This window comes from Barbus barbus (genome assembly GCF_936440315.1).
Source record: "Barbus barbus genome assembly, chromosome: 3".
Taxonomy (NCBI): domain Eukaryota; kingdom Metazoa; phylum Chordata; class Actinopteri; order Cypriniformes; family Cyprinidae; genus Barbus; species Barbus barbus.
In genome coordinates, this window is record NC_136731.1 from 45,576,214 (window position 1) to 45,601,635 (window position 25,422).

The window sequence follows — 25,422 nt, forward strand, 5'->3', positions numbered from 1 at the left end:
GGGTCGTCAGGGGAGAGTTTATCTCATCCATAATAAACAGGCTGAAGACGCATCAAATATTGATCTGCTGAGCGTCTGCTGCTGCACTATTCATGTGTGTCACAGACACCGGCCGCTCGCAGCCCTCAGTCTCTCGCTCAGGAACAGACCTCAGGGCCCTAGGGCCCTTATATGCTCACCTCTGCTCTGTGCGAGGCCAGGTTTAGTTCATCTGTCTCTGTTGTTGTTTTTTCAAGCTTGAGATGTAGATCTTCCAATTTTTGCATCCCTTCCAGTGTGGAAACGTTGCAGTTTTTTGTGTGTGTTCAGTGTTCATTTCATTGATCTATTTAGAGTGAATTTGTTCCCCATGATTTTAATAAAAAAAATCTATATAAGATATATTACTGTCCTGAGTAAGATATTTTCAATAAAAGATGTTTACATGTAGTCCACAAGACAAAACAATTGCTGAAATTATTAAAATAACCACATTCAAAAGTTTGGGAACCCTTGGTTCTTAATATTGTGTGTGGTTACCTGGATGATCTACGATGTTTTGTGATGGTTGTTCATGAGTCCCTTGTTTGTTCTGAACAGTTAAACTGAGCTGTTCTTCAGAAAAATCCTCCAGGTCCTGCAGAATCTTCAGTTTTCCAGCATCTTTTGCATATTTGAACCCTTTCCAGCAGTGACTGTATGATTTTGAGATCCACCTTTTCACACTGAGGATGATTGAGGGACTCAAACACAACTATTAAAAGAGGTTCAAACATTCACTGATGCTCCAGAAGGAAGCACGATGCATTAAGAGCCGGGGGGTGAAAACTTTTGAACAGAATGAAGATGTCCAAATTTTTCTTATTTTGTAGAAATATAATTTTTTCTTCCATTTAGTTCTGCCCTTCGGAAGCAACAGAAGATACTTGCATGTTTCCTGGAAGACAAATTAAGTACAATTTACCTTCAAATTCAAAAAGTTTTCACCCCCCGGCTCTTAATGCATCGTGTTTAATAACATGCATTTTGCATGATCTCTTATTTTGTTAAAATTATTCAAATTTTCACAGATTCTGCAAGGGTTTCCCAAACTTTCACATGCAACTGTATATATATATATATATATATAACTTGGCCATATTTGAAGATATTCATGTGTAGCATAGGGTTGTTGAATTACTTTTCATAAATGCATTTATTGAATATTGACTGGTGGTTGTCAGATCGCTCCAAAACTTGCAGCTGTGTTTCCGCTGTGAAATCTTTCAGCTGGGGTGTGATTTTAAATATTTTGTTCATTTTGGGGTAATAGTGTTTTCTGCTGGTTTTGGTCGTTCTATCTCTCTCTCTTCTCTCTCGTGACGTCCAGTGTGAGTTTTTGTTCTGTGATGTTCAGTTTTGACTTTGTTCTAGAAGCACTCAGTATTTCCAACATCTTTTGAAGTGGGTGATATTAATATCCACACAAGCGTTTCTCACCGGTTCTCCTCTGAAACCCACATATCGTCTGATCATTAGCACATGCTGTGAAATTCAGAATTCCAGGTGCTCGTTTCCTAATTTCCTTTCACAGCGCTGATTAACGCATGACGTGTCTGAAACATCCTCCCACTTCAGGAATAATAAAAACAACAGTGTCTGCGTTTGAGACAGTTGCTGAGCTGTAACCTCTGTCTGTTTTTCTCGCAGGTTTTTCGCTCCTCCATCATGTCCGTCTGCATTTACCGTGGCTTAGCTCCACCCTCTCAGGAAAGGCGGGCGTGGCTTCACACACTGGCTCCGCCCCCACGTCACTGGCCCTGCCCATCGCTGCAGCAGCTGTTGGCCGTGTGTCTGCTCCTCCTCCTGCCGCTGGCCGTCCAATCGCGGCGCGACCGGGGCGGAGGGGGCGTGGCCCACTACATTCCGACGTCGGTGGCACATTATCCTCCTGGCTCCAAGCTGGTGCAGGGCCTGAGCATCGCGGTGGTGCTGGTGGGAAACTCCAGTGAGGTGGCGCTCGCCGGCACACGCGACAAAGACGACTTTGGCCACATGCCGCTGGCACCCAACGTGGAGATGCTCACCATGAACGAGACGGACCCCAAGAGCATCATCAAGAGCATCTGCGACCTGATGACGGAGCACTGGCTGCAGGGCGTGGTGTTCGGAGACGACACCGACCAGGAGGCCATCGCGCAGATCCTGGACTTCATCTCCGCGCAGACGCACATCCCCATCCTGGGCGTGAAGGGAGGCTCCTCCATGATCATGGCCGCTAAGGTGCGTGCGCTAATGTTGCTATTATACAGAAGTGGTGAAAATGTATGTCTGAAGTGGGTTTCAGAAGTGGGTGTGGCAAAATTACTCGATAGCACCGCCTATTCACTTTCAATGAAGTGCCCCTCCCGCTACATTTCATGTACATGTACAAACATCGGTGGACACATGTATCACACCAGTAACCTCAAAAAAGTCTCTTGAACCAAAATCCGAAACCTAGCAGGAAATCAGTTACTTAGAATTTTCTCTGCAAATTTTATGTCCGTTTTCAGGCGTAGTATTTTAATGAATTCCTAAATTCATTAGATCCTCCAGATATTTAATCAGATCAACACCAAATTTGGTCCGTGTAATCTAAAGCCCTTTGTGGTGTTAAACTGCGAAGATCTCGAGTTTTCCTTGTAGGGCGTGTCCGTGGCAGCCTGACAAATTTCGATGTTTCACCATGAAACAGGAAGTTGTTATATAACTCAGGCATACAATGTCCAATCTTCGCCAAACTTCAGTGCTAATGTACAGTAATTCTGAAGAGATGCATGATGGGTGACGGTGTGTGTGTGTGAGGATGATGATGAGCAGCTGGAAGCGTTAGACACTGAGAGAAAATGATCCGGTCGTCGTCGGATGGCAGTGAGTCAGAGCTGCGCCCACACACACGAGGCCATGAGCTCTAAACACTGCAGAATCACACAGCGCTCATCTCTCTCTCGCTCTCTCCGCTAAACACGCCGATGAAGATGAAGATGAAGAACCGCTGCTCGGCCCACGCATCCTGTCCAGCGCTAACCGCGCACAACCTTCACAATGACAAACCACCAGCTTCACAGAGGAACCAGACAAACGTCCGCTGCTAGTCAGGTCACGCGTGTTTGTCTAGCACTTCATACAATACAGCTTGTTATAATTCAGAAAAACAAACATGCAACATTCAAACAGCACAGAAGATGTTTAAATGAAAATTGAACAAATCACACGACGGAAAGAGAAAAAAATGGAGGCGGCCGTATAAATGTAACAGTTTAGAATCAAGAATTGAGGGTTTATCAGCTCCAGTCGCATACTTTAGAGTACGAATAAATGTTTTAATTTGAAGCCTGGACCAATATGTTAATTTCTCTTGGGATACAGATTGTTATGTGAAAATATTAGTAGTAATATTGCAAAATTCATCAGTTATTAAACAAGTTTAATTTCAGCTGTAAAGCGGCTCAACAGAAGACAAATCAATGCTGATTAAAGGAACAGCTCACCCAAGATATGATCGTTACTGTCGTCATTTACTCGTTGAAACCGTATGACTTACGCTCTTCAGTGGAACAACAGAAGATGTTTTGAGGAGTGTCTCAGTGTCCGTGTAATGGAAGTCAATGCACTCCGTTGTTGTTTGAGCCCCAGTGTTCTTCATAATATCTTCTGTAAAGTCTTTCAGGTTTGGAGTGACACGAGGAATGAGCCTTTTTGGGTGAACTATCACTCTATGCTAGAATGATTCTCTGAACTGAGAGATCCAGGCTGGTTTATGCTGGTTTGTGCTGGTTTGTGATAGTTTATGCTGGTTTGATTTGGTTTAGGCTGGTTTGTGTTGTTTTACACAGGTTTATATGGTCATATGCTGGTTTATGCTAGCTTGTACTGGTTTAAGTTGGTTTTTCCGGCGTTATTTGGGTTTGTGATAGTTTATGCTGGTTTGAGTTGGTTTAGGCTAGTTTATGCTGGTTTGTGTTGCTTTATTTTGGTTTGTGCTGGTTTATGCTGGTCTGGTTGTACTGCTTCAGTAGCACTCGAGTACCAAATTGAGTTCTCCATTGCGTCTTCTTGAGAAAATACACACAAAATGATGTTTTAGAATGGCTGTCTTGATAAGTATCCAAGTAAGCATAGTTGGTAACATGTTAACTGAACGTAAACAGTCAAGAAAATATCAGATATGTGTCAGTATAATGGATCCGTGCATTTCTTATGTTAATAGTGTTAATCAAACAACAAGAGAAAAACAGAGAATCACTCGCTGCTCTTAACTAAGTAACTTCTGTAGCTTTAATAGGTATTCTTGCGATTAGGGTTTAAACAGATCGTAGTTGATCTGTGAACCGTATGGACCAGGCCCGTTCATGGATTAGCGGCAAAGTTTAACCATCATAGAGTGATGCACGTTTTTAAGTCTTGCCATTGTAAACATTCAAGCGACTTTAAACCATTCAAGCACAAGAAGAGGTGAAAGAGAACTTTATTCAGTACTCGCACACTGTTTTTAGTGTGTATGTAATTAGTTAATTTGTTCTTATTGTATTTCTGAGAGTTCACTTAGAGAGTTTTTAATGATGTTAGAATTTTATTAGATGGACTAATTAGACTAGTTTTGCAGTGGAATTGGAAAAAAAAATACTTAGTGTTCTTTTAGTAATAAATGGAAAGCACAGTTACATTTTCTAACCGCTGATCCGAAAAATGATCTGATCCGAGACTCAAAACCGTGAGTTCTGTGACCTGATCTGATGTCTGTGATGTGCTGCTGACAGTGATAGTAGATACAGAGCTTGAGGGGTCAGAGGTCAGACAGGACGACCTTCAGTGCCTGACCTGCAACAGAGAGAGAGAGAGTCTCACCTGTTTCTCCATCTCTCTCTCTCTCTGTGGCCTGGTTTAGATAGTGACTGTATCATGTGTGCTCCCCTTTAAAGAGCACAGAACTAGGACACATATTTAGGGCTCCTCCTGACACCCCTCTCTCTCTCTCTCTCTGATCTACTGCCTCAACTTCTCGTTTCAGACGACATTCTCTCTCTCTCTGTCACGCTGCTCCTCTTTGCATCTCTCCTTCTGTTCGTCCTTCCTCTGTCCTGCTCGTTGTTCCTGCTGTCTGCTGATCATCACAGAGAGAAAGAGAGACGGCTGAATGAGAGTATATGAGTTGTGCTCAGTCAATTACACAGAGCTCTGTGCCAAAGATGCCTGCTGTCAGGACGCCACAATCTGTTACACACTGACTACACACGCTACACACACACACAACACACACACATGCTGTTGCTGTGTGAACTTTGCTTAACATTATTTTAGTCAGAACTACTTTTGAAGATAATACCTGTATTGGAAAGCTTTCTATCGATCAGACATTACATGTGTGCACTCAAAAATGACCTTCTCTCCTGACTTTAATAAACGCAGCCTGGAGTGTGGGCATGCACCGGCAGAAACATACATTGGCACAATAATGTAAATCAGTATTTACGTAGCATAACCGTAGTAGTCTAAATGTGTTTGTTTTGCACGTGTCCCACAATGTCCCACAAAATCACATCTACTGTCCTGCAACAGATCCATAGGGTGGTCACCCTAGTAATAAAATAATAATCACTAATTTGAATTAGTAAATTTTAACGAAAACAATACATTATGAAAATAAAAAGAAGCAGTTTTTTGCGATCAGATCATCTGGGAGACTGGAAAGTCTAAGGATCCAGTAAGCGAATGCATTCAAACAGTGTTCAAAACAGCACTAATGCATAGAAAACATGTCCGATGTTTTTTTATTAAAAGTGCTGTAAACTACTGAATGTAATGTAGAAATGTTCATTTTCTGTGAAGCTGCTTCGCAGCAGTGTATCATGAAAAGTGCTATACAAATAAATGTGAATTGAATTACATACAATTATTAATGAATTTATTTATTTATTTTGGCACTATAGTCATTGCAAATGATGAAAATTAGTACTTTAGTTTGTATTAATTTATTGTTGGGTGGGGGAGTGGGGTAGAGTACCGCCACTTCTGTTTTTCTACTACAAGCATTGATTGCATCATATATGCACACCAAAGTCAACTTCTGGTATAAATCACATGCCAAACAGAAACAGAGCATCCTGCTATACGCTCTTTCATGAGAACAGACTCATTTCTTTGTTTTTTAAAGCCTATCTGTCAGGTTCTGGGTAGCTCACAATTATTTATTGTACCATAAATGTAACAAAAAAGTTTTTAACAAAGTTAATGTAATGACCTGTGTTTTTGACGATACTTGTCTTTATTTACTTTGATTTATGGAGCAATTTGGATTCCTTAACCTGATAAATTAAAATAATTGTTAAATGTTAAAACAACACAGAGCAATAACATATATTTTACAACTATTCAAATGCATATTCAGTATTTGTACCTTAAATAATAATTATAATAAAATGAAGAGACAGTTGTTTAACAATATGTTAAGGAGTAGTAACGTTTGTACAATCTTACATTTACAACCGGCCCTATGGTAGCCATAATGTTGAAGTGGCCCTCAGTAAAAATGAGTTTGACACCCCTGTCATAGATCACCACAGAAATAACAATTATGTCATTAATTACTCACCCTCATGTCGTTCCAAACACATAAGACCCGTTCCAAACCTGCGTTCGTCTTCGGAACACAAATTAAGATCTCTTCCTCTTTACTACTAGTTACAGCACCAAATAAACATCTGAAGAAACCATCGTGAATCATGGAATACATCCATTAGTGTTTCAACCGCAGAATGACATCAGCTTGAGATCATTCATGCCACGTAACGTCACATTTACCTCAGAAAAGACATTCAATGAACATAAAAATAACTCTATAGAGGAGCATAATGATAAATATATGCATTATATTATTTATTGTGAATATATGTTGTTTGTCAATGTTTTTAGGTCTAAGAAACACTGGTTATTTAGTGAAAACACAGTGAAGAACAATGCAATTATATGACATTAAATTTAACGTATTAACATTTTATATCAGGCCCCAAACACTAATAATGTGACGCTTTCATCTGAGAATGACTGTATCACAAAACACAAGGGTTACATTCACAGAATTTTAATTAATATCTAGTTTATTAAAAAATCAGTGTTGTCAGAATGTGACTGAAATGAGTTATCATGAGTGTGTGTGTGTGTGTGTGTGTTGATGTCAGGATAGTCAGTGAAGCACAGCTGCCAAAGCAGTGTGTAGCCACAGTGTGACAGCGGAAGAACTGCTTGTGTGTGTGTGTGTGTGTGTGTGAGATGAGGGGCTGTTACACACTCACATCACCTCAGACTGTCGCTCTCTGTCTAATATCACATTATCTATTCTGTATTTGAACCATTTCATGTGTTATCTCATCGTGTTGGTAATTGTAATGCTAATATTATTACATTAATAACATTAAACATCTGGAGAAGACAAAAGCTGAAACAAATCCATCATTAAGATGTTTTTTTTAACTAAAACCCGAGTCCATAATAACTCTTCCTCCAGTGAAACAGAGTTGTGGTCTGAATCAGGAGAGAAATCTGCACAGATCAAGCAGCGTTTACAAGACGAAACAGCTCTAAACTAATATGAGAGACAAGAGGAGATTGTGGATTAGCGTTATTATGGATTGTGGACTGGTATGTTACCGTGATGATGTTCTGGGCTGTGAGGCTCGTGTAGTTTCTCCTTGCCGGTCTGTCGGACCATAGCGTCTCTAACGGTCTTGTTAAAAGGAGCCAACTGTTTAATTAAAAATGAGCATCAGAATGAGGTCAGCTCTAATTAAGCTGTAAGGACTAATTACATGTGCATGAGTTTAGAGAATGCACAATATGTGTGAAACAAACACGGGAGAGCGACGGGAGTGTCGAACGAAGAGGCTTGAACGCGCGCGCGCGTGTGTGTGTGTGTGTGAGAATGTCCGGTCATGTGACCCTGAAGATCATGTGATCACCACCTGCTCAACCTGGCCAAATTACATAGGGCTTCTCATAAAGCAGCTTTACAGTCCGTCATGATGTGGATGTTTATAATATCTTCATGCCTTACAGTGGTGTTTAGCTGACTAGTGCTGGATGATAAGTGTGATCATGACCCCTGTGTGTCTCTCTGCAGGACGATAGCTCCATGTTCTTTCAGTTCGGGCCCTCCATCGAGCAGCAGGCGTCCGTCATGCTCAACATCATGGAGGAGTACGACTGGTACATCTTCTCCATCGTCACCACATACTACCCCGGCTACCAGGACTTCGTTACCAAGGTAAAGATGCTCTGTGTGTGTGTGTGTGTGTGTGAGTGTGTGTGTGAGTGTGAGTGTGAGTGAGTGTGAGTGTGTGTGAGTGTGTGTGTGAGTGTGAGTGTGTGTGTGTGTGTGTGAGAGTGAGTGTGTGAGAGTGAGTGTGTGAGTGTGTGTGTGTGTGTGTGTGAGAGTGAGTGTGTGAGTGTGAGTGTGAGTGTGAGTGTGAGTGTGAGTGTGTGTGTGTGAGTGTGAGTGAGTGTGTGTGTGAGTGTGTGAGTGTGAGTGTGAGTGTGAGTGTGTGTGAGTGAGTGTGTGTCTGTGTGTGTGTGTGTGTGTGTGTGTGTGTGTGTGTGTGAGAGTGAGAGAGAGAGAGAATGTGTGTCTGTGTCTGTGTGTGTGCGTGTGTGTCTGTGTCTGTGTGTGTGTGTGTGTGTGTGTGTGTGTGTGTGAGAGTGAGTGTGTGAGTGTGTGTGTGTGTGTGTGTGTGTGTGTGTGTGTGTGTGAGTGTGTGTGTGTGAGAGTGAGTGTGTGAGTGTGTGTGTGTGTGTGTGTGTGTGTGAGTGAGTGTGAGTGTGAGTGTGAGTGAGTGTGAGTGAGTGAGTGTGTGTGTGTGTGTGTGTGTGTGTGTGTGTGTGAGTGTGTGAGTGTGAGTGTGAGTGTGAGTGTGAGTGTGAGTGTGAGTGTGTGTGTGTGTGTGTGTGTGTGTGTGTGTGTGTGTGTGTGTGAGTGTGTGTGTGTGTGTGTGTGAGAGAGAGAGAGAATGTGTGTCTGTGTCTGTGTGTGTGCGTGTGTGTCTGTGTCTGTGTGTGTGCGTGTGTGTCTGTGTCTGTGTGTGTGCAGTGTTGGGAAGGTTAAATTGGAAATTTAATAGGTCACAGTTTATAAAATACTCTTATTTAAAATGTGATAAGTAGTGCAATTTTTCAATTAATAAAGTAATTTTGATTACTTTTTGATTAATTTTCTAAATTTCTAATGAATGTTTATTCCTGAGATTCGGTAACATTTCAATGTGAAATATATTTTTTTTTCAACTACATATGACTCATTTTCTAAATACCCCACATTATTAGGCACATATTAAACACACATATAACAAATCATATTTCCCACCTCAGGCATTAAAGACTTTTTATAATTTTTTCAGCTTTAGACACCTTTTGTTCTCAACCCCGTAATGGACAAAGTGGGATTAGTTTAAAAAGGATTTAACACAGAAATGGTTATAAAACAAACATATACCTGCTGCTCACGTGTCCCTCATAGCAATTTAATGACAACAAATGTAACATTTATCATAATTTTCACATTTTCATAGGACTGAAGCTAAAAATACACAAATTGTGTCTACGGTCTCTTTATTTTTGTAAAAAATATTTTTAATTTTAAATTTTAACTAAAACCACAATGTTAATGTTTTAGCCCTTAACATGTCAGACTCTCAACACTTTTTTTCTTTATTGTCTTCCTTATATATTTCCAAAAATATTAATGTGACGGGGTTGAACACATTTGAAGGGATACCTTGCCTTAAATGTATATTTTTGGTTTTGTTTCGATCTCATATTGTCCCTTTGTATCTCTGCAAGCCCAACATTGTCTCTCTGCTGCAAACGTGGGAGCAGTTTCTGATGTATGATGCTCGTCAGAGTTTAAGTGGACATATTACATCAAAAATTCAGTTTATAACAAAAATATGAGCCGTCATGATTTTGGATTGTATATATTTACTGAAACCAAGTCTATTTTATTTTATTTAATTTTTTCATTAAAATTATAAACAAATGAAGCAAATAACTCAACCCTATCACAAGTTTACAACCCCGTAACAATGAGAAATACATAAGGTTTGCTTATGAATGTCTTGTGTTAGTAAAAGTACACATTTTTAAATTTACTCTTAAATGTACAATTTTTCCAAAAATGTACTCAAGTAAATGTAACTTTGTTTAAAAAAGAAGTGAATGGATTTTTAGCATTCTTTAATTCGAGTACATTTTTAACAAAACAAAAAAACAAGAAAAAAGTACTTTTACTTCGCCACAGTGGGCGCCGTTTTATTATTATTTTTATATATATATATATTTTAAAATTTGTGAATCGGTTTGCGAATCACTTTGAATGATTCGTTCAGTACTGAATCATCTGAAGCGGTTTCTGATTCATTCCAGGTCATTTGAGAACACGGAGAACATGATCTACGATCAATTGAAGCTAAATCGGCCTGCGATGAGGGTCTTTATTAGTTGAACACTGTGTGTGCTGTCTGTGAACAGTTCCACAGTATACACTCGGTTTTATTCGAGTAATATTGTTAGCGATAAGCTAGATCAACTGTCAAGTGAACTGTGTAGAGTGAAATGAATGAAAGGTGTCGATCACCGCATTTCATTTATAGTAGATTTGCTTAATTACATCGCATCAAATCCTTTTTTGAGCGCGGCCTGCAGTGTTGAGCATTATAACCAATCACACACGTTTCTGTTGAGCTTATGAACGCACTATCCAATCAGAGGCGTTTAGATTCGTCACCGTGTGCGCGCTCACTGACTGAACTCTGATGAACTTAAAAAATAAAGCATACACACAAACCCAAATAAAAATGTGCCCTAAACTGCTGAAACAGTGGAGTCTGATATTTTAGCGCGGTCGGTCGCTGGAGTCAGTGGTGTCCGTGTGTCCTCAGATCCGCAGCACCATTGAGAACAGTTTTGTGGGCTGGGAGCTGGAGGAGGTACTGCTGCTGGACATGTCCGTGGACGACGGAGACGCCAAGATCCAGAACCAGCTGAAGAAGCTGCAGAGCCCCGTCATCCTGCTCTACTCCACCAAAGAGGAGGCCAACATCATCTTCGAGGTGGCGCACTCGGTGGGCCTGACGGGCTACGGGTACACCTGGATCGTGCCGTCTCTGGTGGCGGGCGACGCCGACCACATCCCGCCCGAGTTTCCCACAGGTGAGGCTCACTTTAGCCCTGTGCGGACCGGACTAGCTCCACAGGGGGCGATAGAGGCGTTTGTGTGTGTCACTTAACGATTTTAATGATGTGTTGAGATTAGAGATGCACGATATTATCGGACCGATATCGGAAATGTAATTGAAATGTAAATATCGGCCCGATATGATACATGATGCCTCACATGCGCTCAGGGTGTGCTAGCGATTAGATCACGCCATTGTTTATCATTTCTGCACAGGAGAAACTTGGTGTTGTTTCCAAAGAAAATAAGTAAATCGGTATCGGCTATTGGCCAAAATGAGTTGAAAAATATCGGCATATCCACAAAAATCCAATATCGTGCATCCCTAGTGTAATCCCTAGGGGCAGTCGTGGCCTAATGGATAGAGAGTTGGACTTGTAACCTGAAGGTCGAGGGTTCGAGTCTCAGGTCCGGCAGGGATTGTAGGTGGGGGAGTGAATAACCAACACTCTCTCCACCCTCAATACCACGACTGAGGTGAGACCCTTGAGCAAGGCACCAAACCCCCAACTGCTGCAGCATTGGCTGCCCACTGCTCCGGGTGTATGTTCACTACTGTGTGTACACTTGGATGGGTTCACCATACTTGGCCACACACACCACTTCCCTTCCCACTTCCCTAATGATTGTAGTTTTTATTAATTTTCATGTCAGTTTTAGTTTGTAGTACATCAGATCAAACTACGTGTTGCATTGTGTTTGAGCTGAAGTTAGTTTAGTGTTGCTGGTTGTGTTTGTCTGCGCAGGCATGATCTCGGTGTCATACGATGAGTGGGATTACGGTGTGGAGGCGCGTGTTCGTGACGGAGTGGCTGTGATCGCCTCAGCCACCGCCACCATGATGATAGACCGAGGGCCACAAGCACTGCTCAAGCCTGAGTGCCACGGGGCCCCGGAGAAGAAGAGCCCCATCAGCAACGAGGTGCTCAGGTCAGACTCTCTCTCTAACACACACACACACACAAATACACATACACACTCACACACAATGAGGACATAAATGTGTATATTGAAATAGGTATTTCAAGGTGAAGGTGACTTTTCAGGACATTACCCCATGTCCCCACTTTTAAAAACACTTATAAATCATACAGAGTGAGGTTTTTTGGGGGAAAGTAGAAATGCACAAAGTCTCCTGTGAGGGCTAAGTTTAGGTGTAGGGTTGGTGTAGGGCAATAGCACACACAGTTTGTTCAGTATAAAAACCATTACGCCTATGGAGAGTCCCCATAAACCACAAAAACCAACGTGTGTGTGTGTGTATGTGTGTGTGTGTGTGTGTGTGTGTGTGTGTGTGTGTGTGAGTGGGAGTGTGGGAGTGTGTGTTTGTGTGTGTGTGTGAGAGAGAGAGAATGTGTGTGTGTGTGTGTGTGTGTGAGAGAGAGAGTGTGAGTGTGTGTGTGTGTGTGTGTGTGTGTGTGTGAGAGAGAGTGTGACTGTGTGTGTATGATTGGGAGTGTGGGAGTGTGTGTGTGTGTGTGTGTGTGTGTGTGAGTGGGAGTGTGTGTTTGTGTGTGTGTGTGTGTGTGTGTGTGTGTGAGAGAGAGAGAGAATGTGTGTGTGTGTGTGTGTGTGTGAGAGAGAGAGAGAATGTGTGTGTGTGTGTGTGTGTGTGAGAGAGAGTGTGAGTGTGTGTGTATGAGTGGGAGTGTGGGAGTGTGTGTGTGTGTGAGAGAGAGAGAATGTGTGTGTGTGTGTGAGAGAGAGTGTGAGTGTGTGTGTGTTTCTCAGATCTGTACAGAGATGTGATATAGAGCAGCTTGTTCTCTCTCTCTCTCTCTCTCTCTGTTGCTCTCATGGCAATGGTTTCCATGGTAACACAGGGGAGGAGATTGGAAGCTGCAAAGGTTGTGGTTGCCATAACAACACTATACATATGTCACACAATGAAATCATAAAAACATCAATAAGTACTGACAGACAGATGACAGCCATCGCTGCTGTTTGTTTAGCTTCTCACTTATTGTTTGTCCTATTTTAATATTATTATTTTTTCTTATTTCTTCTCATTTTTTTTCTTTATTATTCTTCTTTTTCCCGTATTAATTGTTATATTTATTAGTATATTATTCATAGTAGTAATTGTATTTTTATTATTATTACTTTATTTTTCTTTGTTTCATTCTTCTGTAGTTATTAACAAAGTCACGCTCATTACAGACAGATTATTTCTTTTAATATTTCTTCATCTTCTTATTCTTAATAATATTTTAGTTTTTATTCACTATTAGTATTATTTGTCTTATTCAATTTTTTTTCCAGCTGCTTACACACATTTTCCAAATTTTGCCTCTTTTTTTTCTTCCAAACTTTACACACAAATCCAAGAATTGCACACAAAATGCAAAAGGCCTCACATCTCTAAATATCTCAAATGATCACAAACACATCTCAAAGCAAACACCTTTGCCGTAAATTAATTCCTGTTCGAAGGCTGAGATTGAGTGTCTGGTTTAGCAGATTTGGAGTGTGTTTGAGAGTCAGCTTTCAGAAAGAGTGTGTGTGTGAGCAGCTGAACAGCAGTGTAATGAGGTGCTGCGGTGTGTTTGTCAGGTATCTGATGAACGTGACGTTCGAGGGCCGGAATCTCTCCTTCAGCGAGGACGGCTATCAGATGCACCCCAAGCTGGTGATCATCCTGCTGAACAAGGACAGACAGTGGGACAGAGTAAGAGCCGTGTGGCTGTGACACTGAAGCGTGTGTGTGTGTGATCTCACACCAGCGTGTGTGTGTGTGTGTGTGTGCAGGTGGGTAAGTGGGAGAACGGCACTCTGTCGATGAAGTTTCACGTGTGGCCGCGGTTCGAGCTCTACTCTGGCACGGAGAACCGTGAGGACGATCATCTGTCCATCGTGACGCTGGAGGAGGCTCCGTTCGTGATGGTGGAGGACGTGGATCCGCTCAGCGGCACCTGCATGAGGAACACCGTCCCCTGCCGCAAGCAACTCAAATCACTGTAAACACACACACACTCACACACTCGTTCAGCTCTGCTGTCTGGCTTCACTGATCTGATCACAAACGCCTGATGCATGAACCCTGGAGTCACACTTGTGTCGTTAGGACATATAATCCTGTAATAATCTTATTTTTATAAAAAAAACATTTCATTTCAATAATATTTTTTCTTTAATATCTTGCAATTTGAGTGTATTTCATGTCTTCATATCTTAATTACGGACTATTTTCTGTGTAAGACGTAAGAAAGAGCAATAATAATTTTATGTAATTTTTCAATTAATCCTTAAAAACCTGAGAACATGTTTGGGGCGCCTGACACGCCTGCACTTTTCTTCGTTAGGATTTATTTTTTCTATAGAAAGTTGTATCTGGGTATTTTACTTCCAAATAAAATTTTGTCTACATATAACACTCCCCAACCAAGTTATAGCCATTTATTACAATATTGTTATAGGCGCTTTTCTGTGAAAAACAGGTCTATTTACTTTACTAACAATATAGATGTGTCCAAAAACCCAAAACCTATGTTTATTGGTTTAATATGTGACAGTTTGAACCAATCTGGGCACGGGGGTGGGACTAAGCGTCTACAATCGTTCCTGTTTTGCTCAGAGGAACGAAATGCATTGGTTTCTTCTGACCAATCAATAGGCCTCATTCATGAAACATTCGTAAATATAGGAGTAAATTCTGAGTAATTTGCGTGTAAAACAGACCTTCCCGAAAACTCTCCTACGGACTCACAATCGCTTCGTAAACGTCTGATTTGATAGTTAAACATGTGTATGTTAATGAATTCCAATCATTGGTAAATAGGACACTGGTGCACGCTCGTTCTCAGTTAGCATAATCACCGCCTAGAACTACAGCTACGCAAATTTCGTGTCCAGGAACGCAGTGGAATATTCTGGTCTACTTTCTCAGGTTTGGCTCCAGTATATTGGATAAATGCAAAAAAGACTAATAGGCTATATGCCTAACAATAAACATTCAATAAGGCATGGCTTAAAGTTCTCCGGCACCATGCCGGATCTCCTGCGTGTGGCTGCGTAAAAAAAAGATAGTCCTAAATTTAAAAAAAAGATGTTGATATCACGTTCGAGTTCATGAGTTCGCCTCCCAATGGTATGAGAGGAACACAGCTTTCACTCTTAACCAAACTAACATTACTAGCCATCAGAAGTATTTGCTCTTATAAACACGAGGCGCAGTGCTCAAAGATGTCTATCTAGCACCATATTTACATAGAAAAGCTATTTAAGAAGCAGCAGAGCTGTGTAAACAGCTCAGAATAATCACGTCATCTCCATAAGAACTATATGATTGCCAGAACTATATGAATTTGCCGGTAGTTTTGTAAAGGATATTCATTTACCAGTAAAGACTGTGTGAAAGAGGCTAAACTGCATATGCAGTGAGTTTACGTTCATCTGGAAACACTGGGCGTTATCTCACTAGATTTGTAACGTAAAACGTTAATAAACCTGTGCCATAAATCTATTATAAACCTTAAATATTTCTAATTATGCATTCAGATAGGATTAACGGTTCAAAAGTTATTAAACATTTAATAACAATGTTATTTTTGTCTCGGTCTTCGAGGGTTAATACAGTATAAGAGCAGAAATATTTCAAATCCATTGAATTGAGGCAGATTTGTTGCACCTTGTGAAAAACAAATCATCTGTAATAGCATGGCATATATATTCAGTGCTGTGCATTCCTTTCTTACTGAGCAGTTTTCAGACGTAATTACTGCAGTTTTGTCACCCCTTCATTGCTGTGCACTTTTTTATCCATTGTGGATGATTTGTAGATTGTACACGAAAAACATCTGTTTTTGAGTAGTTTCCATTAATTTCCTTATTTTTGATTGCGAACAACACAAGTGTGACTTTTTTATGACCATTTAGCTTTTTGAATCAAGTCCATGATTTTTTTTTTGGGGGGGGGGGGGTGTCACATAGTGACTGCCATAAAGGGTAACGAGTTTTGTACCATTCTGATGAAGTAGCCATTTTTTACATTTCCAGAATTTTTGTTTTGGTCTAAAATGACGGAACGTGACTGAAGGGTTGATCCAGAACCCTGTCCGATCCGTCACGTGTCTCTGTGGTCTGTCTGCCAGGAATAAGACGGGGGAGCCTGCCGTCTACATCAAGCGCTGCTGTAAAGGCTTCTGCATCGACATCCTGAAGAAGATCGCCAAGTCTGTGAAGTTCACCTACGACCTTTATCTGGTCACCAACGGCAAACACGGCAAGAAGATCAACGGCACGTGGAACGGGATGGTGGGAGAGGTACAGAACTGTAATCGGTGTCTGCGAGGGTCTGTGTTTATAATTAGCTGTCTATAAAAACAATCAAAGTCTTTATGGAGTGTGCAGTGTCCTCATTTAGACAGCTGTGTGTGTCTTTATGCTAAAAAATGCTCAGGGTTTCAATCTACGTTTCTCACACTGCCATCCCATCGTAAGACACACACACACACACACACACACACACACACACTCTGTCGTGCCCCAGTTTAGTCGTGTGAAGTGAAGTTCAGGTATTTAGAGCTAAAATTACCAACAGAGAGCGAGAGAGAGACAGTGTGATAACCCACTTTCTGTCTGTTGTTGATCTAGAATCTCTCGTCTCATATCTGCTGTTCACGTCTCCATATCTGGCCTCGTCTCAACACAGTACAGCTATGAATGCTGGGAAGGAAGCTAGCAGGCCTCTCAGAGCACGCTTGAACTATATTGATATGATATTTTTATAGTGTTCCCATGTAGAGGTGCTTATAAACCACTAGAAATTTGACAACTGATGATATTTTGGATACCTGTCTGTCTGTCTTTCACCTGTGTGTGTGTGTGTCTGTCTCTCACCTGTCTGTCTGTCTCTCACCTGTGTGTGTGTGTGTGTGTGTGTCTGTCTCTCACCTGTCTGTCTGTCTTTCACCTGTGTGTGTGTGTGTGTCTGTCTCTCACCTGTCTGTCTGTCTTTCACCTGTGTGTGTGTGTGTGTGTGTGTGTGTGTGTGTGTGTGTGTGTGTGTGGGTGTGTCTGTCTGTGTCTGTCTCTCACCTGTCTGTCTGTCTTTCACCTGTGTGTGTGTGTGTGTGTGTGTGTGTCTGTCTCTCACCTGTCTGTCTGTCTTTCACCTGTGTGTGTGTGTGTGTGTGTGTGTCTGTCTCTCACCTGTCTGTCTGTCTTTCACCTGTGTGTGTGTGTGTGTGTGTGTGTGTCTGTCTCTCACCTGTCTGTCTGTCTTTCACCTGTGTGTGTGTGTGTGTGTGTGTGTGTGTGTCTGTCTCTCACCTGTCTGTCTGTCTTTCACCTGTGTGTGTGTGTGTGTGTGTGTGTCTCAACAGCCTGTCTGTCTGTCTCTCACGTGTGTGTGTGTGTGTGTGTGTGTGTGTGTGTGTGTGTGTGTGTGTGTGCGTGTGTCTGTCTCTCACCTGTGTGTGTGTGTGTGTGTGTGTGTGTGTGTGTGTGTGTGTATGTGTGTGTGTGTGTGTGTGTGTGTGTGTGTGTGTGTGTGTCTGTCTCTCACCTGTCTGTCTGTCTTTCACCTGTGTGTGTGTGTGTGTGTGTGTGTGTGTGTGTGTGGGTGTGGGTGGGTGTGTGTGTGTGTGTCTGTGTCTGTCTCTCACCTGTCTGTCTGTCTCTCACGTGTGTGTGTGTGTGTGTGTGTGTGTGTGTGTGTGTGTGTGTGTGTGTCTGTGTGTGTGTGTGTGTGAGAGAGTGTGTGTGTGTGTGTGTGTGTGTGTGTGTGTGTGTGTGTCTCTCACCTGTCTGTCAATTCAATATTGCTTTATTGGCATGACTGTAACAATGGTGATATAATTGTAACTAAGAAAAGATGAAAATAATAGAATAAAAACTTTATAACAATATAAACTTAAATAAACAGTGTAACAAATAAGAACTTGTGAGTGTTTGATAGCACAGTGTTTAACACGTATAAACACACACAGGCTGCGGGTCACTGTGGTGGACAGCAGGGAGACACACTGAGGTCAGACATATATCACACTCTCTTTCTGTGTCTGCCGGTCTCGATGGCTAGCCTGTGCTCACTGAGCCTGTACTCGGTCAGGATCTGTCTCTGCTTTGTGTCTCTGACACTCTGGAGATATTCCTCCAGTTCATAATTTGATTTTATAGTTCGATAGAGTTGTAATTTACTTTGTGTTTTGATCCCAGTGTTCCAGATATGTATTTTTCGATAGTTTGACCTGTCTGTCTGTCTGCAGGTGGTGCTTAAGAACGCTCACATGGCCGTTGGCTCGCTGACCATCAATGAGGAGAGGTCAGAGGTCATTGATTTCTCTGTGCCCTTCATAGAGACGGGCATCAGTGTCATGGTGTCTCGGAGCAACGGCACGGTGTCTCCGTCTGCGTTCCTGGGTGAGCCGTCTCTCTCTCTCCGCTGTGTGCTGTATCTGCTAACATGAGCTGAATCGTGTCTGCTCTCCGTCCACAGAGCCCTTCAGCGCAGACGTCTGGATCATGATGTTCGTCATGCTGCTGCTGGTCTGTGCCATCGCCGTCTTCATCTTCGAGTACTTCAGTCCCGTGGGCTACAATCGTCGTCTAATCGACGGCCGCGGTACGGAGCGGCACTTATCTGCGTGACAAACACTGCTGCTGAATCCTTCATTATCCATCGTGATTTATCAACTTTAATGTCATGCAGTTCTTCTGTAGTTTTGCTCGTGGCTCGTGTCCATGAGGGCTGAACGATTTGAGAAATAGTGTTTTGTTTGTTTTTCTGAGAAAAACCGTAACTGGATTTTAAATCAATTTTTAAAGGCTTCAGTATGCTGAGTATTTAATAATCGAGTATTTAAAACAACAGATCTTTTGTCTGGGCACAGAACCTGTTGGCTACTGGTTTATAAGTGATTCTCTTTTCAAATCTGCTGAAATTAGGTGCTATCCGGTCAAGGTTGTGTTCCCAAATGTTATAAGAGGATTCTTTGTGAAGCACTATAAAAACATTCTTTCCTTGTTGGCATCCGTCTAATTTGACTCAGTTCAGTTCAAGTCAAGTCAAGTCAGCTTTATTATCAATTCTTCCACATGTACGGCACATACATACAGAGAATTGAAATTGTGTTACTCTCAGACCCTTGGTGCATACAGTTAACATTAAACACTGACAGTAGACGTTCAAATACAGATAAATACAGTTTAAACATATGTACATACAACTATACAGATATACAAATGAGGACATTGTAGAAAAATAAAGAAATAGATAAAGTGGAATAAGGCGCATGGCAGATAGAGTGCAAACCAATTAAATAAAACAAAACTGTGCAGATATATGTGTAGTGCAAGAAGAGCTTATCAGTAGGGAGAACAGTCCTTATATCAGACTATCTGAAGAGGTAGTTTGCAGTCAATGCTGGATGAGGTAGTGATCAGTCCAATGCTGCACAAGTGACAGGTGCTGGTCACAGTTTTTAAGTGGGGGGTGGGGAGCTGGGGGGGGGGGAGCTGGGGGGGGTCCCAGTATCAGTGTTCAGTGTTGCATGGGGTAAAAGAGGGAAGGGGGGGCAGGGACGGGAGGGAGTTGAGCTTCCTGACAGCCTGATGTATGAAGCTGTCCTTCAGTCTGCTGATCCTCGCCTGGAGACTCCGCAGTCTCCTCCCTGATGGCAGCAGACTGAAGAAGCTGTGTGTCGGGTGGGTGGGATCACCTGCAATGCGGAGGGCTTTGCGGGTGAGACGGGTGCTGTAGATGGTCAGAGGGGCATGCTGAGTGTGTACTCTCCTGAAGTCAACAACAATCTCCTTCGTCTTCTCCACATTCAGAGAGAGATTGTTGTCACTGCACCACCCGGCCAGGCGGCTCACCTCGCTCTTGTAGTTCAGTTCAGTTCTCGTTCAGTTCTACCAAATGAACCCAAATATTAGGAAGACACAGCTCCTTCTCTTCTCTCAGGTGTCGAGCAAGAGTGAAGGAGTCACTGTGTTGTGTTTCTGTGCTTTCAGAGGCCGGAGGTCCGTCGTTCACCATCGGGAAGGCCATCTGGCTGCTCTGGGGTCTGGTCTTCAATAACTCCGTGCCAGTGCAGAACCCCAGAGGAACCACCAGCAAGATCATGGTGTCCGTCTGGGCCTTCTTTGCTGTGATCTTCCTGGCCAGCTACACTGCTAACCTGGCCGCATTTATGATCCAGGAGGAGTACGTGGACCAGGTGTCGGGCCTCAGTGACAAAAAGGTGCTCTAGTAGAAGCCACGGCTGTAGTATTTCAGCTAGAGCGGATGTTCAGTGTTCTGGTCAGTCACTCTTGTGCTGTCTGTCTGTCTTTAGTTTCAGAGACCCAACGACTTCTCCCCGCCGTTTCGCTTCGGGACGGTGCCCAACGGCAGCACCGAGAGAAACATCCGCAATAACTACAGAGAGATGCACTCCTACATGGTCAAATTCCACCAGCGCAACGTTAACGAAGCGCTGTACAGTCTGAAGACCGGGTGAGTCTTTAGCTCTCATATTCACTGTTAAATATGAGTTTTCTCTCAATACACTCCTAACTTGCTGCTTATTAATAGATTAGGTGTGAGGGGGAAGGGATCTGCAGATATGATCATGCAGAAGAAGACACTCATATGTGACCTGAGCTGGCAATGAGCAAATTTTCAAAAATGAGTTATTTTCTCCATTAGAATACCCTGGAATCTACTGAAAAATGACCGAGCTACACCTGTTTGAAGTCGATTTAGAGAAAAATCAAGTTGAAGTTTTCTGAAGATTCCAAAGCTAAATCACCGAGCAACGTTACAGCTTTTCCTGCACTTCTTTTCTCAATAATAATTACAATATAGCTGTTTTTATCAATAGAACAGATGCAGAAAAAAACTGTAGAATATAAGAAACAAACATTTTACATTTTAACAACAGCATTCAAATAAGAACAAATAATCAAATGTAAAAATCATTTCATGTGTTCATTACAAATAAATTGATTTATTAAATCTACAAAAGCAGTTCAAATGAGAGCAGCGAGTGATTTCCTCTTTTCTTTTCTTTTTAGATGAACATTAATGAGACAAACGGGCTAGACATTAAGACTTACTGTTACGCATGGATCTAATATAATGTTACACATACGATGTTTTTCCCAAACAGTTCCCCAGACATTCACTTAAGACATAACAGATTATGTTTGTGTAAATACTGTAATTCTGTGCATATTGGAATGGAAGCTTAAATTAGTTGCAGTTGCTAGGGTACCTGGGGTGGTTGCCAGGGTGTTGCAATGCGGTTGCTAGGGTACTCTGGGTGGTTGCTAGGGTGGTGCTATGTGGTTGCTAGGTTACTTGGGGTGGTTACTATGGTGGTTGCTAGGGTACCTGGGAGTAGTTGCTATGCTGTCGGAGACTTCGAGAAGCAAGCGTAGAAAAGATATTCCTCACAGAAACGTACAAATAAAGATAATTTTAGATGTTTAATTATTATTTGGAGTACTGGGATCTCTAATCGAGGGCTTAATGAACTAATTTTTGTGAAAACCTCAAATTGCCATTTTTCACTATTTTTGCGTGTAGCTCAAAATTAGCCCGAGAGTAGGGCTGCACGATTAATCGAAATAAAATCACGATCTCGATTCCTACATAAATGCGATCTCATTTCTAAATGATGGCGATTCACTTCCGTGTATTTCCCTGCGTTCAGATCATGCTGCATTCACGTGTTATTGGTCACTCACACAATAACAAAACACTGTTAATTCACCAATCAATCATAAATCTGATCACTTTTCTCCTCTCCCTCATTGGCCACGGTCCGCTGTCCCTCACGTGACGTGTAACAAGGCGGCAGACCTAAACGGAGTCAATAAGCGCATTCGCAGAATGATCACCGTATGACATCACAGTACCACAAGAGCGATAAGAAAGCAAGTTCAAGTTCAAGTTGAGCTTTATTGTCATTCTGCTACATGTGGGGACATACAGTGGAACGAAATGTCGTGCCTCTCAGGACCACGGTGCTACATAAATACAGACATACAACAATGAAGTAAAAAACACTATAAACCTATACACTACTAACCTACTGACAGATTTAACTATAAGTATACTATATATATATATATATATATATATATATATATATATATATATAAGTATTTACCCTATACAAACTAAACAACTAGAGAATAAAAAATACAAACTATACGAATGCTTCACAAAGCAGTCGGATCCTATGCATTCAAATCGCTCTTGCGGTACTTTGATGTCATACGGTGATCATTCTGCGCAGCGCTGCTTCAACGGGGTGTCAGCATCAACGCTTGACGGAGGGCGTGTCTGAAGCTTGGTGCTGACCAGAGCCGTCAGAGTGATAACAGCCAATCGCATACTTTTCTGGTGCTGGATGAACGGGATTGGCTAGCGTCTGCGCTAGGGTATTTGCATAAGGCGATCTGATTGGCTGACGCCTGCATTGGCGCTTGAAAAGTTAATAAGTTTTCAACTTCTGCCGCGTGCAACGCTAGTGAAGCAACGCTAGGGACCCACAATTCAGTTCGGCAACGCTTGACGTCACTCCATTCAAAGTAAATGAGAGGCGTTGACGCCGACGCCCCGTGTGAATGTGAATATTTTTATTTATTATTGTTAATGTTCTCTTATGTTCAACAACTTAAAGCTTTAAAATTATTCACTTTAAGGGGTCTAAAATAAAGAAAAGAGACAATTTTTTGTTACTCCAGCACTTTATTATACTGAATGTCCTGTGGGGTTTTTTGGGGGGGGGTTTTGTACTTGAGTGCAATACATTTTGGTTGAAAAAATGAGAATCATGTAAGAGAATCGTGATCTCAATTCCCATGGAGAAAAATCGTGATTCACATTTTAGCAAGAATCGTGCAGCCCTACCCGAGAGCATTCACACTCATTTTGCATGCATCTAATCTGCTTGTGTTGTGAATGCGTGTGGTGTCTTGAATGACAGGAAGCTGGACGCCTTCATCTACGACGCGGCGGTGCTGAACTACATGGCGGGCAGAGACGAGGGCTGTAAGCTGGTCACCATCGGCTCCGGGAAAGTGTTCGCCTCCACCGGCTACGGCATCGCCATCCAGAAGGAATCGGGCTGGAAGAGACAGGTGGACCTCGCCATCCTGCAGCTGTTTGGAGACGGTACTGCTCATCTTGAGTCATTCAGATAAACACTCATCTGCTGGCTTGTTCACTAATAACCAATAATCCAGCAACACTCGGTGAATGCTGCACCCAATAAAAATGATGAAATGATGATGCTTGCAGTCTTCTGAAGTATTGTTCTGTGACCCAAGCAGCTCAGCTTCTGAAAGCACCTTTACGTTCATGATTGGCTGGCTGTTGATGCATTTTTGGAAATTGGACATTGAACTATTTGAAAATCTGGAATCGCTTTATTTTTTAGATAAACCATTTTATTCGCAACATCCATTTCTCTTAAAATACCTTCTAGGGTTATGATAATCAAGACAGTCCTGAGCTAGCTCAAGCTTTTATCTCTGCAAACCAAACTATCTCTTTAATTAATTTACTTCCCCAACTAATAAAGAGATTTGATCATTAGCTAGCTCCACACTGGAGAGCTGCTTTATAACACAAGTTGTAATTCTAACGGAAAGCGACACTGACTAACCCTATCTACTGCATCAAGTACTGTAGAAATAAACGTGATGTGACTGCTTTACTGAAGTACCGAACTGAAGAGCTCGTGCAGACATCACTTTCTCACCGCTGTCAGGTTTTGGTGTTCAAACTGTTGTTTTGTTTCGTTATTGTCGATATTTATTCGATTGTTTATTTCGTTGTCGATAATGTCGACTAATCGTTTCAGCCCTATTCCCGAGTCCTATTTTCACATATATACACTACCAGTCAAAAGTGTTTGAATAGTAAGATATTTAATGGTTTTTTAAAGAATTATCTTCTGTTCACCAAGCCTGCAATTATTTGATCCAAAGTACAGCAAAAGCAGTAATTTTGTGAAATATTTTTACTATTTAACATAACTGTTTTCTATGTAAATATCTGTTAAAATGTAATTTATTTATTTAATTGATCAAATCTGTATTTTCAGTATCATTACTCCAGTCTTCAGTGATCTTCAGAAATCATTCTAATATACTGATTTACTGCTTAAGAAACATTTCTAAATATTATCAATGTTGAAAACAGCGGAGTATTATTTTTTCAGCTTTCTTTGATGATTTCTTTCAACACAGCACGGAAACTGCACTTCTAAAAGTTGTAAATGATATTTTAATAGAAACAGATAAAGGGAATGCTGTAGCTTTGGTGCTTCTAGACTTAAGCTCTGCATTTGATATGGTTGACCACACGATCTTGATTTCCAGGTTGGAGAGTTGTGTTGGGTTACAAGGAAAGGTATTGAAATGGTTTCAATCTTTCTTAGCAAACAGAAGTTTTAGTGTCTCCATTGGCCAACATAGTTCGTCCTCACACCCACTTGTCTGTGGGGTGCCTCAGGGCTCAATTCTTGCCCCAGTTTTATTTTCTATATTCATGCTACCAATGGGTGCTATCTTTGAGAAATATGGAGTGTCCTTCCACTTATATGCGGATGATACTCAGTTGTACTTTCCCTTGAAACACAAAAGTAATACATTTTTAGGACCTCTGTTGAATTGTTTAAACGAATTGCAAATATGGCTAAAGCAGAATCTTTTAGTGTTAAACGAGAACAAAACTGAAATCATTCTGTTTGGTTTAAAGTCATATGAAGACTGTGCCCTTCACTTTGGTCATCTCTCTTCCTACCTTACACCCTGTGCCAAAAATCTTGGTGTTCTTTTTGACTGCAACCTGGGTTTTGAGAAACAAATTACCGCAGTGGTCAAATCCAGTTTCTTCCACTTACAGCGTTTATCCAAAATTAAATCCTTGTAAAACAGTTTGAACAGATTATTCACTTGTTTGTTTTATCTCGTTTAGACTATTGTAATTCACTATACTATGGTATAAGTCAGTCTTCTATAATGCGTCTGCAGATGGTCCAAAACGCTGCTGCAAGATTAATGACAGGCAGACGAAGGTTCGATCATATCTCGCCCATTCTTATTTCACTAAACTGGTTACCAGTTAAATTTAGAATTATCTTTAAAATTTTAATTTTTGTTTTTAAATCTCTGTATAATCTCACCCCGTCCTATCTTTCTGAGGCAATTTCTACCTATAAACCTAACAGATCCCTAAGATCCAGTAACCTTGGTCTCCT

At 41.5% G+C, this 25,422-nt stretch overlaps 1 protein-coding gene across 1 annotated transcript in view; it reads left to right on the forward strand.

Annotated features, from left to right (window-relative positions):
* Positions 1-1,686: 1,686 nt before the first annotated feature.
* LOC306844298 (glutamate receptor ionotropic, NMDA 2B-like) overlaps positions 1,687-25,422 on the forward strand; it is a gene marked incomplete at both ends in the record, with an annotated part of 28,177 nt that continues 4,441 nt past the window's right edge. The window contains 12 exons of the mRNA XM_079376308.1: positions 1,687-2,241; positions 8,117-8,260; positions 10,926-11,196; positions 11,968-12,151; positions 13,775-13,889; positions 13,970-14,178; positions 16,312-16,483; positions 18,430-18,583; positions 18,660-18,785; positions 20,177-20,406; positions 20,500-20,660; positions 23,143-23,330. Of these exons, the coding sequence (XP_079232434.1) occupies positions 1,687-2,241; positions 8,117-8,260; positions 10,926-11,196; positions 11,968-12,151; positions 13,775-13,889; positions 13,970-14,178; positions 16,312-16,483; positions 18,430-18,583; positions 18,660-18,785; positions 20,177-20,406; positions 20,500-20,660; positions 23,143-23,330 (2,509 nt within the window). The remainder of the gene's footprint in view (positions 2,242-8,116; positions 8,261-10,925; positions 11,197-11,967; positions 12,152-13,774; positions 13,890-13,969; positions 14,179-16,311; positions 16,484-18,429; positions 18,584-18,659; positions 18,786-20,176; positions 20,407-20,499; positions 20,661-23,142; positions 23,331-25,422) is intronic.